The following is a 13,868-nucleotide window of genomic DNA, read 5'->3' on the forward strand; positions in this document are numbered from 1 at the left end:
CCTGTCTCGCTAGTGGAACAGTGCAGAATAATTTCTTGCAGAGAGATTGTTTTCCATACAGAGGTTTAAATTTGTTTGAAATGTATTGTAATCTGAAATAATTTTCATATCATGGTCAATTTTAGCTTTGCTGGTATTAAAACTGCACACATCCAACTGGTTTTAAAACAAAATACCTGTTAATACTGCAAGTAGGTGAAATTGGTGTAAAGTATTTTTCTTTTTTTTTTGACTTTTTGAGAATTACATTTGGGAACAGGGTACAGAATACAATCCCATTTGATTAGATTTGTTTTTCTACCTTTCCTAATTACAGTTGAAGCCACATGCCTCACTATACATAAAAAAACCTTTTGTTTTAACTTTTTCAAATACATTTTGTTGACATTAGATCAAATTTCCTTTTAAACTGTAGGAGTTGGGTCAGTGAGTTATCTAGACTAAAATGTATTTTAATATTACATTTTAAATAAGCACAGAATAGAAGGGCAAAATATGAAAATCTCTTCCAATCGAGTTGCTTTTCCGTTAAGAACAGTATGACGTCAAATGATAGAACAGTACTTTAAGTCTTTATTTCACATTTCAATACCCTTTATAACACCACCGGTCGTGATGTGTGTATCAACAGGAATGTGTACTTATTGCAAAAGGGTGGAGCGGTTTTATCTGATGGTAAAGACTGAGATGTTTCAATCTGTATAGTAAAAAAAAAAAAAAACGCTATCTGTAAGCACTGCAACCACAAACAGTCGGACAAGATAAAGGAAACGAATTCCAACAATGCATAGTAAATAATTTCAAATGAAATGCAAACAAGAGTTTTGATGAGTAAGTCGATCAAAATGAGAGTAAAACTAAAAACCCGGTTACACTGACGTTCGTTAAAAACCAAAGCGTAGCCCTTAAATAAAATCTCACCCTCTTAGGTTTTCACAGGAAGCTGTAAATATGCATACAAGATGTTGGGTTCAGTCCAGTGGTTGGGATCAACATGCATTTGCCTTTTCTTAAAAAAAAAACGTCTTGAGAGACATCAAGAGAGCCACATTATTAAGGTTTTTTTTTGTAGCTTACTTTCCTCCATCTTCACTGAATACTGAAATATTTCTTCTTGTGCAAATCAACCTTGCTGTAACATTCATCCATCGGACAAATCCGACCGAAATGCTTAGTCAAAAAGTCTGTTTTGTGATTGTGCAGTCCCTTTACGTGAAAGGAATGAAAAATAGGTCAGAGGAAAGAAACTGATTTTCCAGGCACAAAGAGGGCGGAGGGGCTGTAGAGGTGCTACACACACACGGCGCTCCCGTTCACTTGAGCCGCAGGTCGCTGGAGGGCGGGGCTACGAGAGGGGCCGCCGGGAGGAGGGACGGGCCCCCGAAGAGGCTCCGCGGAGTTTCCCCTCACACTGATGTGCTCCCATCCTCCCTGCAAGACAAACAGTTGGAGAATTACTGACAAACCCTTTCAGAACCCAGAACATCTTCCACATGTTTGCTGTATCCCCCTATATCGCTTGGTTACAAGTTTATGATTGCAATATGAATCATTTTTGCAATTGTTTAAATAAAGTGATTTGATAAGGAACTATGAAGTAAAAAAAAAAGCCTTAACTCACCCCTATGCCGTAGTCCCAGGACAGACCCTTGGGTGCCATGGGCCCCAAACCCAGCCTGTGGCAGACGGATCCAGGAGTCTCAGTAGGAAAGCCTGGAACTCCGTCTGCGATGATCCAAACCTAAAAGCAAAAAAAAAAAAATCATGTTTTGCCTTTAGATGATGGTATTCTTGACATCTTCCAGGTCAAATATGTATTTTAAATGCGAGTGTACCTGGTCCAGCGGTCCCACAGACACCTTGGTGACGTTGTTAGAGATGAGCTCCCATGCAGAGCCCTGAGGGTAGCTGGGCGTGAGGCCCTGTCTGTACCACAGGTTACCTGAAAGACGTCAGTCAACATGTTTTGTTTTTTTTTATTCAGTAGTTTGAAGACGCAAAGCAAACCAGATCGAATGAAAACTCACCGTTGTCATCGACGGCAAACACGGAAGTCCGGCCGACGGACAGCTGTCTGAGGTTCTGCCTCGGAGGAGAGGGGATGTGGTACCAGCATTCTCCTACAGAATGAGAAAAAGCTCCTGAGATGGTCTGAACTCAACCCTGAATACCCATATTTATGTTTCGGTGATTAATAGGTCTGACCCATAGATTAGCGTTCATGTCCAACTGACCTGCGGGGTTTTGTGGAGACACGGATCCTCTGTAGAACACGGCTCCGTCCCTCGCGATGGCCCACACCTGATTGGCTCCTCCAATGGAGATGGACTTAAACGGCTGATCTGTGCCTACATGGAGCCAGGAGCTTCCCTATGGGAGCAGAAACACTTCCAGAAATTCTGACCCACAAATCCATAATTCATAGACGATATATTCTCAGGACGTGATCTAAAAACACAGATTTCTCACCGCGGGGTTCTGGGGACTCGCGCCCAGCCGACACAGGACATCTCCTTTGTCACTCAGGGCCCACACGGGGACCTGCTCCATTTTGCTCTGAGTCAGACACGGCATCAGAGAGATGTCGCTGAGATGGATCGGTGGCACCATCTTCCACGGACCTCTCACTGTTATCTTGCACCTCCTGGATGACGAACAGGTCACCGTTAACGTGGAAACAGAGTGACGGACTGGAGGAAGGCAAGTACTTACCTCGTCCATCTTCGGCGCCTCACAAAGTCCTTCATGGTTTTGTGGCCGTGAAATGTCCTGTAAGAAAGGGACAAGTCAGACAAATGGCTAAAATCTCCTCTGTAGTCAAACGTCGAGAAGTAAATGTTTCATACGTGGGAAAGTCTGCAGCATACTGCCAGCCTTCTTTGTCTGTTCCTCCAGGAACGCTGAAATCCACAGCCCACTCCGAGACCTAAAGCAGCAGGAAATTAGAGCAAACAGAAAGCAACCATTGTATAATATCCTTACACATTATTAGTTTCTAGTCCTAAATTGCCACATTTGCAAAGAATTAACACTAATGTTTACTAATAATTTATGACAGATATTTGTGAACAAGTCAGGATTTGAACACAAAACCTACAAAAATTACAGTCAGTAAGGATGGATGGATGAGTAAAAGGACGAAGGGGTGGACAGATCGACAAACAGATGAATGTTTATATAGGTGGATGAATTTGGGTATTGAAATGCAAACATTTCTCTTCCCTTTCTCCATTTTTTCCCCCACATTTGCTCAATAAAATTGCAAACTTGCTAAAACTTTCCCAAACTGCTGATTTTACCCGTTAAAATCTAAACGCTGGATAACATTTCAGGAGGTAAAGTTGGGAGTCCTCTTACCCAGGACCACTGAGGGGACGGAGGGTGTGTGCTGCCTTTGGTGCATTCCTTCAGGCCGCTCTCATCACTCCACATGGGGCGATCGGTAGGAAGTCCTCTGTAGGATTTATCGTTATGAAAAATGTACTGGGATGTAATATTGGTGCATGTCAGTAATTAGAAACATCTGTAAAATGAAGGAGACCTACTTGTCAGTGTAACCAGTCATTGGGTTCCATCGCTGATTCTCATACACATGTACGCTCCTGACATCAGTCTGTAACTGAATCTCAGGGTTGACTGCAGCAGAAAACACACACAAGGTCATTTTCACGTGTTTATGCACAGACTAAAGCGTCAGCAGCAGGATGCTGGTGTATTTCCCCATTAGAGCACAAAACAAACAAAAGAAAGTGAAGATTTTACTTAGCAAATGATCTAAATGTTAGTGCAGCATTTCTGTAAATCAGCAGGAAATGTTCCTGTCTGAAGGACGTGCGTTACCCGAGCTGGGCTGTCGCCCAAAGCTCCCGCTGTAGACCCAGGCAGCGCCGTCCCACCCGATGCCCCACACCAGCCCCAGACTGTTAGACTCTACGCAGCGCAGGTGGCCCGGGATCTGGCGCCAGAACCTGCAGCAGCGCACGCACCCAGTGTTAGTCCCAGCAGTTAGTACATAGAGTGGCAAAGAGACAGGCGAAAGGTTATCTGGCGACATATCAGACAACAAAAGGCAAAAGACTGGAAATCGAGGCGACGAGGATTTTACTGAATCTCAGGGCAAAGCAGAGGAACAGAATTCAGTCTTTGGTATCTGGCTCACATAAGGTCGCAGGCCATAGGGTGAGCCGCTGCCTCCAAAGTGAGGGGCGGCTCGTGTACCATGATGTCTCCCTTGGAGGTGGTGGACCACAGCGCCTGTCTGGTCGGAGCCCCAGCGATCCCTCGCCACTCGCAGCAACAGTCTGACAACAGGCCCAGCTGTTGGACAAGAAACGTGAGAGACACGTTGCGTGACACTCAACATGCAACGCTCTACCCAACTATTTCCCCGGTTTTTACATGATGACGAAAGTGTTACCCAGTCGTTCATTTCCTTCTCCGACGGCGCTGCCAGTATCAGTGGCCATCTTTGTTTAGTTCTTTCGGCTGTGTACACGGCAAAGGTGTAGTGGCAGTCTTGCAGAACCGGAACCAGCGCCGTCACTTCATTTATGAACACCTGAAGGTACTGAACAAAGCATCAACAATGAGTCAGTAATTATACATTTGGTACTTCTGGTCTTGTTCTTCTTGCTGCCCAGGTCGGCACATGAGAACCAACCTTTTTCTCATCATATTGGGTGTAATAGACAAAGAAGATGCTGTCCTTCCTCCCGTCCGACTTGGTGGATTGCTCAAGAGCAACACTTACATCCACCCAGCGCTGTGGCTTCCAGTCTCTCCACCAGCGCAATGCCCCTTTACGCACCCACACCGACTGGTAAAGAAACAGGAGAAAATAATTGGAATCTGTTCACCCCTTCAGCAAGAAGGAAGACAACTTTTATTTTACTTACGTTGCTTCTCTCCAAAGGTTTCCTAGTGATCTCTTGATGTTGCGGCTTTTGAGGCTGCTCGCTCCAGGCTGCTGATTGCACCGGAGTCAGAGACAGGGAACTACTGAGAGGACCTGATGCACAAACGTAGAGGTGTAAGAACTCGAATAAAAGACGCCCCTAACCAACCAGGAAAGACGAAGCACCTACAGATGTGATCACTTGCAGAATTCCTGAGTAATCCCCTATTTCTTTTTGTTTTACTTCAAAGCAGAGAGACTTTCTCGTAGACCTTTAAACTGGTCTTGCTTAGTGGCTTCTCAAACCTTTAGAGGTTCTTTCAAATGTTTTTAGGACATTTTTAACCTCTTTTTATTATTATTTTATTATTATTATTTCTAAAAACAAAGTAAATGCATCAAAATCTTAAACAAAACCTTTGAGTAGGACTGACTCAACCACTTCAAATGACTTCCTGAAAGTCTGGGAATCAGACAGAATGCAAGGCAGCTGCTCAATCTGTCAATTTAAAGATACCCTAAAATACTGAAAAATGTAAGTGGTGTGACATTTTTTTCCCTCCTTTTTCCTGTTTTCCTTCTTTGTAAATATTTTCTCAGACTAGATTATCCTTATAATAATTCCCAATCAGGAATCACAATCCCATCATCATACAGCCTCAGAGACTGGCTGCCCACGTACCTGTGGAACTGAGCCAGCTGATCCGTGAACTCGCATCCACATCGCATCCTCCACCGGACGTCCACGCCCACACGGGTCCATCCTCTTCCCCGATGCCCTGTGGGTTCTCCAGGGTTCCCAGGACGTCGCTCAGTGAACGCCCTGCTGCCTGTGCGCTCCGAGCCGCCCCGGCCCCCTCTAGGTCCACGTTCATAAAGGGGACGTCGTGCCCAGTGGCCGGAAGGGTGGGGAGCACCGGAGCTGGAGGCAGCTCCACGCCGTCTTCCTGCGGCATCTCGGTGATGGACGGCTGCGTGGTGGAGGTTCTGTCGCGGTCCGACACCAGGCTGTTGATGAAGCTGTCGCTGGCCGGGATGAATGCTTTTGGAGCGTCTTGCCGAGAGGCCGAGGACGGTTGTTTTACCTCCGGAGGAGGTGCAGACGTGTCGCTGCCCCCCAAGGGGACGATAGAGGGAGCTGCTGCTTCCAGTACGGGAGTAGCGCTGTGCTCCGAGTTAGTCGGACCCAACTCTGAGTCTGAATCAGAGCCACTTGGTGCAGAGCCTTGTGAGGTCTCAGTCAGGTGGCCACTAAACTCACACTCATCCCTTATGAAAACACAAAGGGAGTAATAACAGGCTGATTAAGGTCAGGTATGATTAGTGGAGACTTGGTTGATGTTACTCTGCAGACCTGGGTGGACTAAGCTCTTTATTGCTGCCCCACTGGGCAGAAACGGGGATCCAGCCATTTCCACTCGGCTCAGCCTGGGTCACACCCATCCTAAAATACACCCCCCGATCCTCACCAACGGCCCAAACCTAACAGACAGAGACAAAGAGAGATTTATGTGGAAGAACAGCAGTAAAATAAAACAAAAACAACAAAAAAACAAATGTTGTATGGCACCTGTTAAACACAGACAGTGAAGTGTTCTTTATTTATTTAGCTGTTTCATCAATTCACCTCCAGTAATCCCACAAACTACAATTTAATCAAACAGTTTTTCCGATAGACCAATCAGAGCAGCTGTTACTTTATAAGGCCATATACTGTAACTCCTGTTCTGGCTCCGTTAAGCCATCCCCATAACTGAAGCCCTGAAACATGAAATATGGGATTTGATGACGACGCCTTGGCCAGCTTCTAATTAGGGAGTCTCCCATATGTAAGGCCAGTGGGAATACAGTCTGGGGATATTTAAGGCCGGACCCTGAGGTGCGACTGCTGAGGGGACATTGGCCAGAGCGACACGCCGTGCTCGTGTTACAGTGCTGCTGACGGGAAGCGAGGCGGAGGGGTTGGAATGGGCCGAGGAGAGGTTTGGGAGCGGTGGGGGGTGGGGGAGGCGTAGGTGGGAGCTGTGGGGTTTGCAGCGCAAGCAAAGTCTTCAGCAGTGAGACACGGAGTGAAGAGTTTCTGCTGTCCTGAAACCAGATCCAGGCAGACGGTGAGGTGGATCAGGCAGCGGAGAGGCACAGTTCAGAGTGGAAAGAGAAAAGTTTTAATAAACCTGCAAGGTTAGAAAACTTGTAGAAAATATATTTAAAAGCTTTAATAATGTTGTTTTGGCATCCCTGCTTGTTTTTTTTTTTTTGTTTTTGTTTTTTTAGCTTGCTTCATTCTATTATAGGGGCACAAAGAGCAGAAGTACACAAAGTGCGACGAATTTTGTCACATTTTGTGTTGCACCCACAGACCTCAGTGCATTTTACTAGGATTTTATGACAGAGCAACACAGGCAAGCACATAACTGTAAAATGCGCTACAACAAGGATGTAGGAACAACAAAGATGTAGGCTTATTTTTCTTTCTATTAAAACAAAATCTGAAAAGTGTGGTGTGAATGTATTTTTAGGCATTGTGCATTGTGAATCCATAATCGTGTTTTGCTACAATTACAGCCGTTACAGTTTTCTTGTCTCTAGATCAGTGGTTCTTAACCTGGGTTCGATCGAACCCCAGGGGTTCGGTGAGTCGGTCTCAGGGGTTCGGCGGAGCCTCTGCCTCGGAGTTAAAGAAGGGTTCGGTGAATGCGCAAATGAAACTGGGGGGTTCGGTACGTCAAAAAAGGTTAAGAACCACTGCTCTAGATACAGAATTGCGTTTCTGTCCTTCCTTCTTTGCTAAATGGCCCAAACTCATGCAGAGGGATGCAAAAAGACGACAAATATAATTATGGCACAGCACTCACACTGGAGTTCTTCCAGGATTGCCTAATATTTAGTGTCATCCATGTTCCCATCAACCCCGCCCTGCTCCACTGGATCTGCTGAAGGACAGCATCTCCATGATGCTGCAAAAACTATGTTTTACTGGTGTTGAAATGTTAATCTCCGTGAAAGTTCCACAGTAAAGTTGAAAACTGATCAGTGACCTACTCCTCCATAAAGCCTGGATCTGTGGAGTCAACAAGTCACACTTAACGCCCGATTCAGGAGTCTTCCCCAGAGGCTCACACAGCCGAGCTCCACATTAAATATGACTGATAATAATTACAGTATGTCTGAGACCAATTAGAAATTTTAACCATAGTTTTAACAGTTTTACTTGAAAAAAAATGTCAAAACAAACATTTTTCTTTCAGATCGCAATCATGTACTGTTTTAAATTAATTCCCCAAGTAAAAATTCTCCTCCAACCTGGTCATTGAGTCCCACGTCCACCATCATCATCTCCCCTCCGATGCTGATCCAGCCAGATCCACAGGGGTTGTGGGAGTTTACGCCACGCCTGAACCACACCTGGACACACACGCACACACACACACAACCGCTCCAGTCCGCACACGTAGCTGACAGGTAAACCAAACCTACTCAGATCATTTCAGACGTCATCACACCTTATAGTCCTTTGTGACCACCCACACAACGCTGACTCCGACGGCCACGTGAAGAGCCTCCACCTCCTTTGAGGGCGACTCCACTTCCAACCAGGAGGTACCTACGGTGGAACATACACAATGCACAATGCTCTGTAAAATAAGTTGCACCGTAAAACCAAAACGTCACATTTCACTTACAACATCACCCATTAATAGAGAATTACAATGGAAAAATAATTAATAGAGCTTCGAATACATAATTAATAGAATTAAAGTGTTTAAAATGACAATTTCTCAGATGAAAGGACAGGGGGGAAAAACAAACAAAAAAAAAACAAACAATTGGACTCAGGGATGGAGTGTGCCACGGTGGTGCGGACCTGTCGGGCTGTCCAGACTGAGGCCTGTACGAACCATCAGGTTTCCATCCCACAGTAAAGCCCACAGAAGATCCCCAGGGCCGGCTGACAACTGAGCCACTTCTTTGGGCACCTCCACCTCCTCCCAGCTGGTACCCTCCGGCACTCGGGGGTGGATTCCCTCCCTGAACCACACCTGTGCAGCACAAGTCATTTTAGCAGATCGTTAAATCCGGTCACATTTGGTAAACAGGATTTTAGGCATGAAATCAAGATCTTCGGTTTCAATTCCAACAATTACATGTTGGATTTTAATAAAGTATTACATGTTTTTAATTGAGCAAAATCACAATTTTTTGGCTCTCTTGGGTCGGAAAAGTTAGTAGTTCAGCCTTGTGGTTCAGATGAGGTTATGCTGCCCTCTTGTGGCCATGCAGGCTCAATAAAGTGATGCCCGACATTATGTGTTGATAAAAACCTGGAAACCGCAGTGAAACCATGGTCAGTGGAGCAAACATTCTCAGAGATGATAAGAAAAATGATTTGTTTTACTAAAAACAAATATTATAGGTTTTGTGGGAAGCTAATAATTCCCCTAAAACGTAAAGCGAAAGTATAGGTTTGTGTCAGAAAGATAAAACCTCAGCTGCTGCCACCTTGTGACTGACCTGCCCTTGCTGTGACACGCCCCAGAGGTATGGGTACCTCCCTGACTGGTCACTCATCTCCCAGCCACCACAGCTGATGTCACAGAGCGGCAGCGGGGGCTTCTTAGGGCTATCCAAAGGGATCTGCAGGGAGACAGTACTGGCCTTACGAAACATCCAATTAGCTTTGACTTACAGTCGCCATGGAGATTTTTCTTGGTATACAAAGTGCCAAATAAATATCCACATGTCAGCAGGTGAAGTAATAAGACAGCACTCAAAATATGTACTATAAAACTCTTAATTAATGCTTCTGTACTGAGAAAAAAAACTGAAGTAGGTATGGAGGAACTGCAGAGATCCACGATTGGCGAGAACAAAATTATATATATATATATATATATATATATATATATATATATATATATAAAATTTAAGTAAGAGGTCCTATTTGAAGTTCTGTAGAAAAATACAGTGAATATTTTTGAAGATCATGCTCTATTTGGGTTGGATCACAATAAAAATATATGACCAACGTGACAAAAGCATCTCAATCAAAAGCCGAACACAACATATCACTTGGAAAACAACAGTGTCCACAAGGAAAGGGAATCAGATTAAATCCCACGAAATCAGAGCAAATGATAGCTTGAAATGGTTGGATTTACACTTGTAGGTTCTTTATCACTAGCATGAAGTTAACTAGGGATTTGGGGGATTATAATGTGAAAAGGATAATTAACAATTGTGTTTTCTGATGGAAATACATTACCTTCCTTTTCTGCTCTCCTTTGTGGAAATTGTTAAGAACTGAACAAATCAGTCACAGAGAGTAAACAGTGCGTGGCTAACCTTTGCCCATGTGCCTTGTGCTGTGTATCTTCTGTAGCGGATCCATCGTCTGCGGCGGACACAGGAGTTCCACTTCTTGTCTGGGGAGAAGTTGGCTGGAAAATCCACAGCGTACTCCCAGCCCTACAGAAGAAGGGAAACAAAATGCTTGGCGGAGGCCGAAAATTTGCTCCATTTATTAATCAAATAACCCTCAAAGAGAAGTAGAAAAAAAAAAAAGAATAAGTTAAGGTATTTCTCACCCCAGTCTGGCCGGGTTCTCCACAGCTCTGATCCACATACCAGTCACCTTCCCACTCCCAGCTGCGGGACGGCAGCTGGAAGCTGTGGAGTGGCTGTGGGTTCATTCCGGTGACGTCGCTCCAGGGCCAGCGGTCGGTGGGCAGCAGGACGTCAGTGAAGCCGTCCACTGGGTTCCATCTCTGACAATAAACACACACATGACAAAAGAATAAATGTCAGCATTATTTAGATAAATCCAACAGTTAAGAAACAGAGGATTTGTTTCAGGATCTCTTGGGCTCACCTGGTTCTCGTAGGTCTCCTCGCGGTAGCGGATGGAAGTCTCACTGGGCATTATGTTCAGATAGATGTGGTGATCGCACCCGATGCCCCAGCAGCGCCCCTTGCCTGCAGTAACGCGCTTCAGCTCCAGCAGCAGGTCGTCAGCGCGGACCCAGCGCTGGCCAGCTGTGGAGAGGCTGTACACTCTGCCATACACATCCACGGCCCACAGCAGCGTGATAGGCATGGCGGCTCCTAACGGAAACAGAGGACAGCACTCGTGGCTTTTTGCTACATAATATGTGTGGTTAAAGTTTGATGGTAACGAGGGGAGGCAACGAGTTACACACTCATTAGATCTCCCTCAATTTAAATTTCGCTTCAGAAATATTGACCGTGTGATGATAACAGCAGCACCTTTAAATTTCACGTAGCAATTTTGAAGTTTCTCTCTTTCTTTCCCTGCTTGGCAGCTCTCATTAGCAGATTACCTTCATTGCACCTTTTGATCTCAGTTTAAAGAGTAAATAGCTTTTTCATAGACTTGGTTTACTAAATCTGCATGACATATTTCAAACCATTTAAATATTATTTACTGAAATGCTCTTTATTTTCCTTTTGATATATATCCACCTCTGTGAGCAAGAGCAGCAGATGACTGCCTTCTTTGAGACATTGGGATATGTGTAAGTTTCATTAGCTTTTTAATGCTTTCAGCAAAATATTTTAAAATGCTGATTTGTGACTGAGCAATAATAATAAAAATAATAGTAATACTACTACCACTACTACTAATAATAATAATCTCGTTAATTTTGTTGACAGCACAAAGTAAATAGGACGAAACAATTTGGTATTATTTTGAAAGTCCAGACCGGAAATCAAGCTTTTATTTTGACTGGTGCACTTGACAGTTGCTTTATCGACTGATACTAATCCGCTAGGACACTAACAGTCACTATAGCAAAGCTAGCCTTATCTGTTCAATTGGGCCTTTATTTGAATAAACATGTTTAAATTAAACCCTCCGCTGAAGTTTATCCTAAACTTAGCTGCATATCCATGTGGTCATTTTTCTCTATACAGGCATGGGATGTATACACAGTAGAGTCTGGGGTGTCCAACAGCAGCCTACCTGAATATTTACTGGACCCGATACGCGGTTGTCATGGGAAATACCAATAGCGTCATGACATCAGGTGCGACAGCAGATGCTGCCATCTGCGTGACCCATCCTGCGACACATTCAGAAGCAATGTTTATAAGCATTAAGTGGCCAAATGCCATGCTAAGCTGCAGGAAAGCATAGGTAGGATGGAAAAGCCGCAAAGTGGTCTATAAGCAGTTTACATCTTCAGTCAGTCGGCTGCAGTCAGGTGGCCTTAACCTGCAGGGGACGGTCAAAAACACAAAACATACTTACGCATGCTCATGAACGACACCTCTGGGAAACAACAAATAAAAACCTGGCGTCATTCATCCACAGAGCGGAATTTATTTCATATTGTGGACTAGAGTATTGCCCTGTCCAACTCTAGACGCACAACAGGAAATGGAGGAAGTGCTGTTGTGATTGGATACAACGCTGCAGGAGTGCGGGATCCCTCTCTCTGATTGGTCCAAACCGAAGGCCTTTGGTATTTTTTACTCTCGAGGCTACTGACAAGCGGGGTGGCTTTAATAATTTATTCAGCGGCGGGTTATTAATTATTGAAGGTCAAGGCTTGGTGACAGATGATACCAGGGTGTCACAAAACACCATAAAACAATCAAACACTTTATCTTCTGATCAATATATAGACTGGAGAATTTTGTTTGCTATAATTATGCCATTATATTACTCAAAGCAAAAATATTTTCAACATAGCATTGATGTTTAGTGTTTTGTGAAAGAGTTCCTCACAACTATTTAGAAGGGCAGTAAAAATAATCTATTCACTGTGAACCTTTTATCTTTATGTGAAATAAGTTGGAAACCACGAATTCAAAAGATTTAAAGTATTTGAAATATTTACGTGCTAAGTATCAACTTTCAGAATCTACAATAAACCGTGTAAGGGGGAACTATAAAAATAATCAAAAAGAACCAAGTTTTGTGTTTTGTTTCTTTGATTTCCTCTCATAAATGAAGCCCATTGAACCTACAGGTGGAACTTATTTGAGCTGAAAGCAGAAATTTAAAAGTGTCCAAACATTTTCTAGCCATAAAGTGGGTCAATAATCAGGCTGACATTGTTTTAGTGTGTAACTTCAAAGAGACACAATGACTTGTAAGTTTTGTGACTTTTGAGGAATAAGTGTTTGTCCACCTATTAACAGCATAACATGTGGAATATTAAAACAAAAATTATAAAAAGTAACTGTTATCAGATATTATAGCCAATAGAGGTTAAACGTACTATATTTGTGTACACTCTCCTGTAGTTATTTAATGGTTCTTTCCCTTATAGTTTCATCCTCTGGATCAATAAACCATATGAAGCCATAGATGTTCCCATATTATGAACTTATGAAAATTAGTAAACAGAGTTGGTGATGTTTTAAGTAATAAACCAACTGCTTATTATTCCAATGATAATAATAAATGCTGTTATTAAAATCAGCTGGCGACAGGAGGCAACGTTGTCCTCTGTGATAAAGAGGTTGGCGCTGCAGTGCGCTGCATGCAGCAGGGTATGGCAAGCTGATTTTATTTTTATTCTATGTCTTTAATAACACCTATCATTTGGGCCTGCCATAGAAATGCATAGAGATCAGTGTATTGCCTTGCGAAGGGATAGAGTATATATACATATGACCACCATCAAGTATTTTGGTTTTGCAACATTTACAAGTATACATTAAATTCATTAATATATACATAAATGGCTTGCCATACATACTTTGTTTTCGTGTCCTATCCCTTTAAGAAGCCTTTCAATACGCAGAGGCGCAACAGCAGCCCATCACATGATTCTTCTCTTGTGACAATCCAGACAGAAAGCAAAAGCCTTTCTGACTTCTACCTGAGTTTTTAGGTGCTACGATGGTGCGTAGCTTCTGTTTGGGCACCGAAGGACCAACTTCAAACACTGAAATGGAATTAAGTTAGCCGTTTCCATAACAACTCGGATCATTCCCGTTTGTA

General features: G+C 43.6%; 1 protein-coding gene across 3 annotated transcripts; it reads right to left on the reverse strand.

Moving 5' to 3' along the window:
- Window positions 1-550: 550 nt before the first annotated feature.
- On the reverse strand, window positions 551-13,713 carry tecpr1b (tectonin beta-propeller repeat containing 1b). Of its 3 annotated transcripts, none has more exons than XM_017306237.2 (26): window positions 13,624-13,713; window positions 11,877-11,976; window positions 10,764-10,996; window positions 10,480-10,659; window positions 10,238-10,360; window positions 9,407-9,529; window positions 8,760-8,934; window positions 8,398-8,498; window positions 8,198-8,299; window positions 6,249-6,376; window positions 5,577-6,163; window positions 4,896-5,008; window positions 4,661-4,816; window positions 4,418-4,567; window positions 4,160-4,317; window positions 3,841-3,968; window positions 3,546-3,636; window positions 3,358-3,454; window positions 2,847-2,926; window positions 2,713-2,769; window positions 2,470-2,644; window positions 2,235-2,370; window positions 2,028-2,120; window positions 1,836-1,942; window positions 1,622-1,741; window positions 551-1,431 (listed from the first exon to the last, which is right to left on the reverse strand). In XM_017306237.2, the coding sequence occupies exons 3-26, from the start codon at window positions 10,986-10,988 to the stop codon at window positions 1,291-1,293; spliced, it is 3,546 nt and encodes a 1,181-aa protein (XP_017161726.2). In that variant the 5' UTR covers window positions 10,989-10,996; window positions 11,877-11,976; window positions 13,624-13,713; the 3' UTR covers window positions 551-1,290. The 3 variants fall into 3 exon arrangements, with proteins under 3 accessions (XP_017161726.2, XP_008415051.2, XP_008415050.2); XM_008416829.3 differs by lacking the exon at window positions 13,624-13,713 and adding an exon at window positions 12,165-12,293; XM_008416828.3 differs by lacking the exons at window positions 11,877-11,976; window positions 13,624-13,713 and having other exon boundaries at window positions 10,764-11,287.
- Between the last annotated feature and the right edge of the window lie 155 nt (window positions 13,714-13,868).

The sequence above is a fragment of the Poecilia reticulata genome, chromosome 8 (assembly GCF_904066995.2).
Source record: "Poecilia reticulata chromosome 8, P_reticulata-male-v2, whole genome shotgun sequence".
NCBI lineage: Eukaryota > Metazoa > Chordata > Actinopteri > Cyprinodontiformes > Poeciliidae > Poecilia > Poecilia reticulata.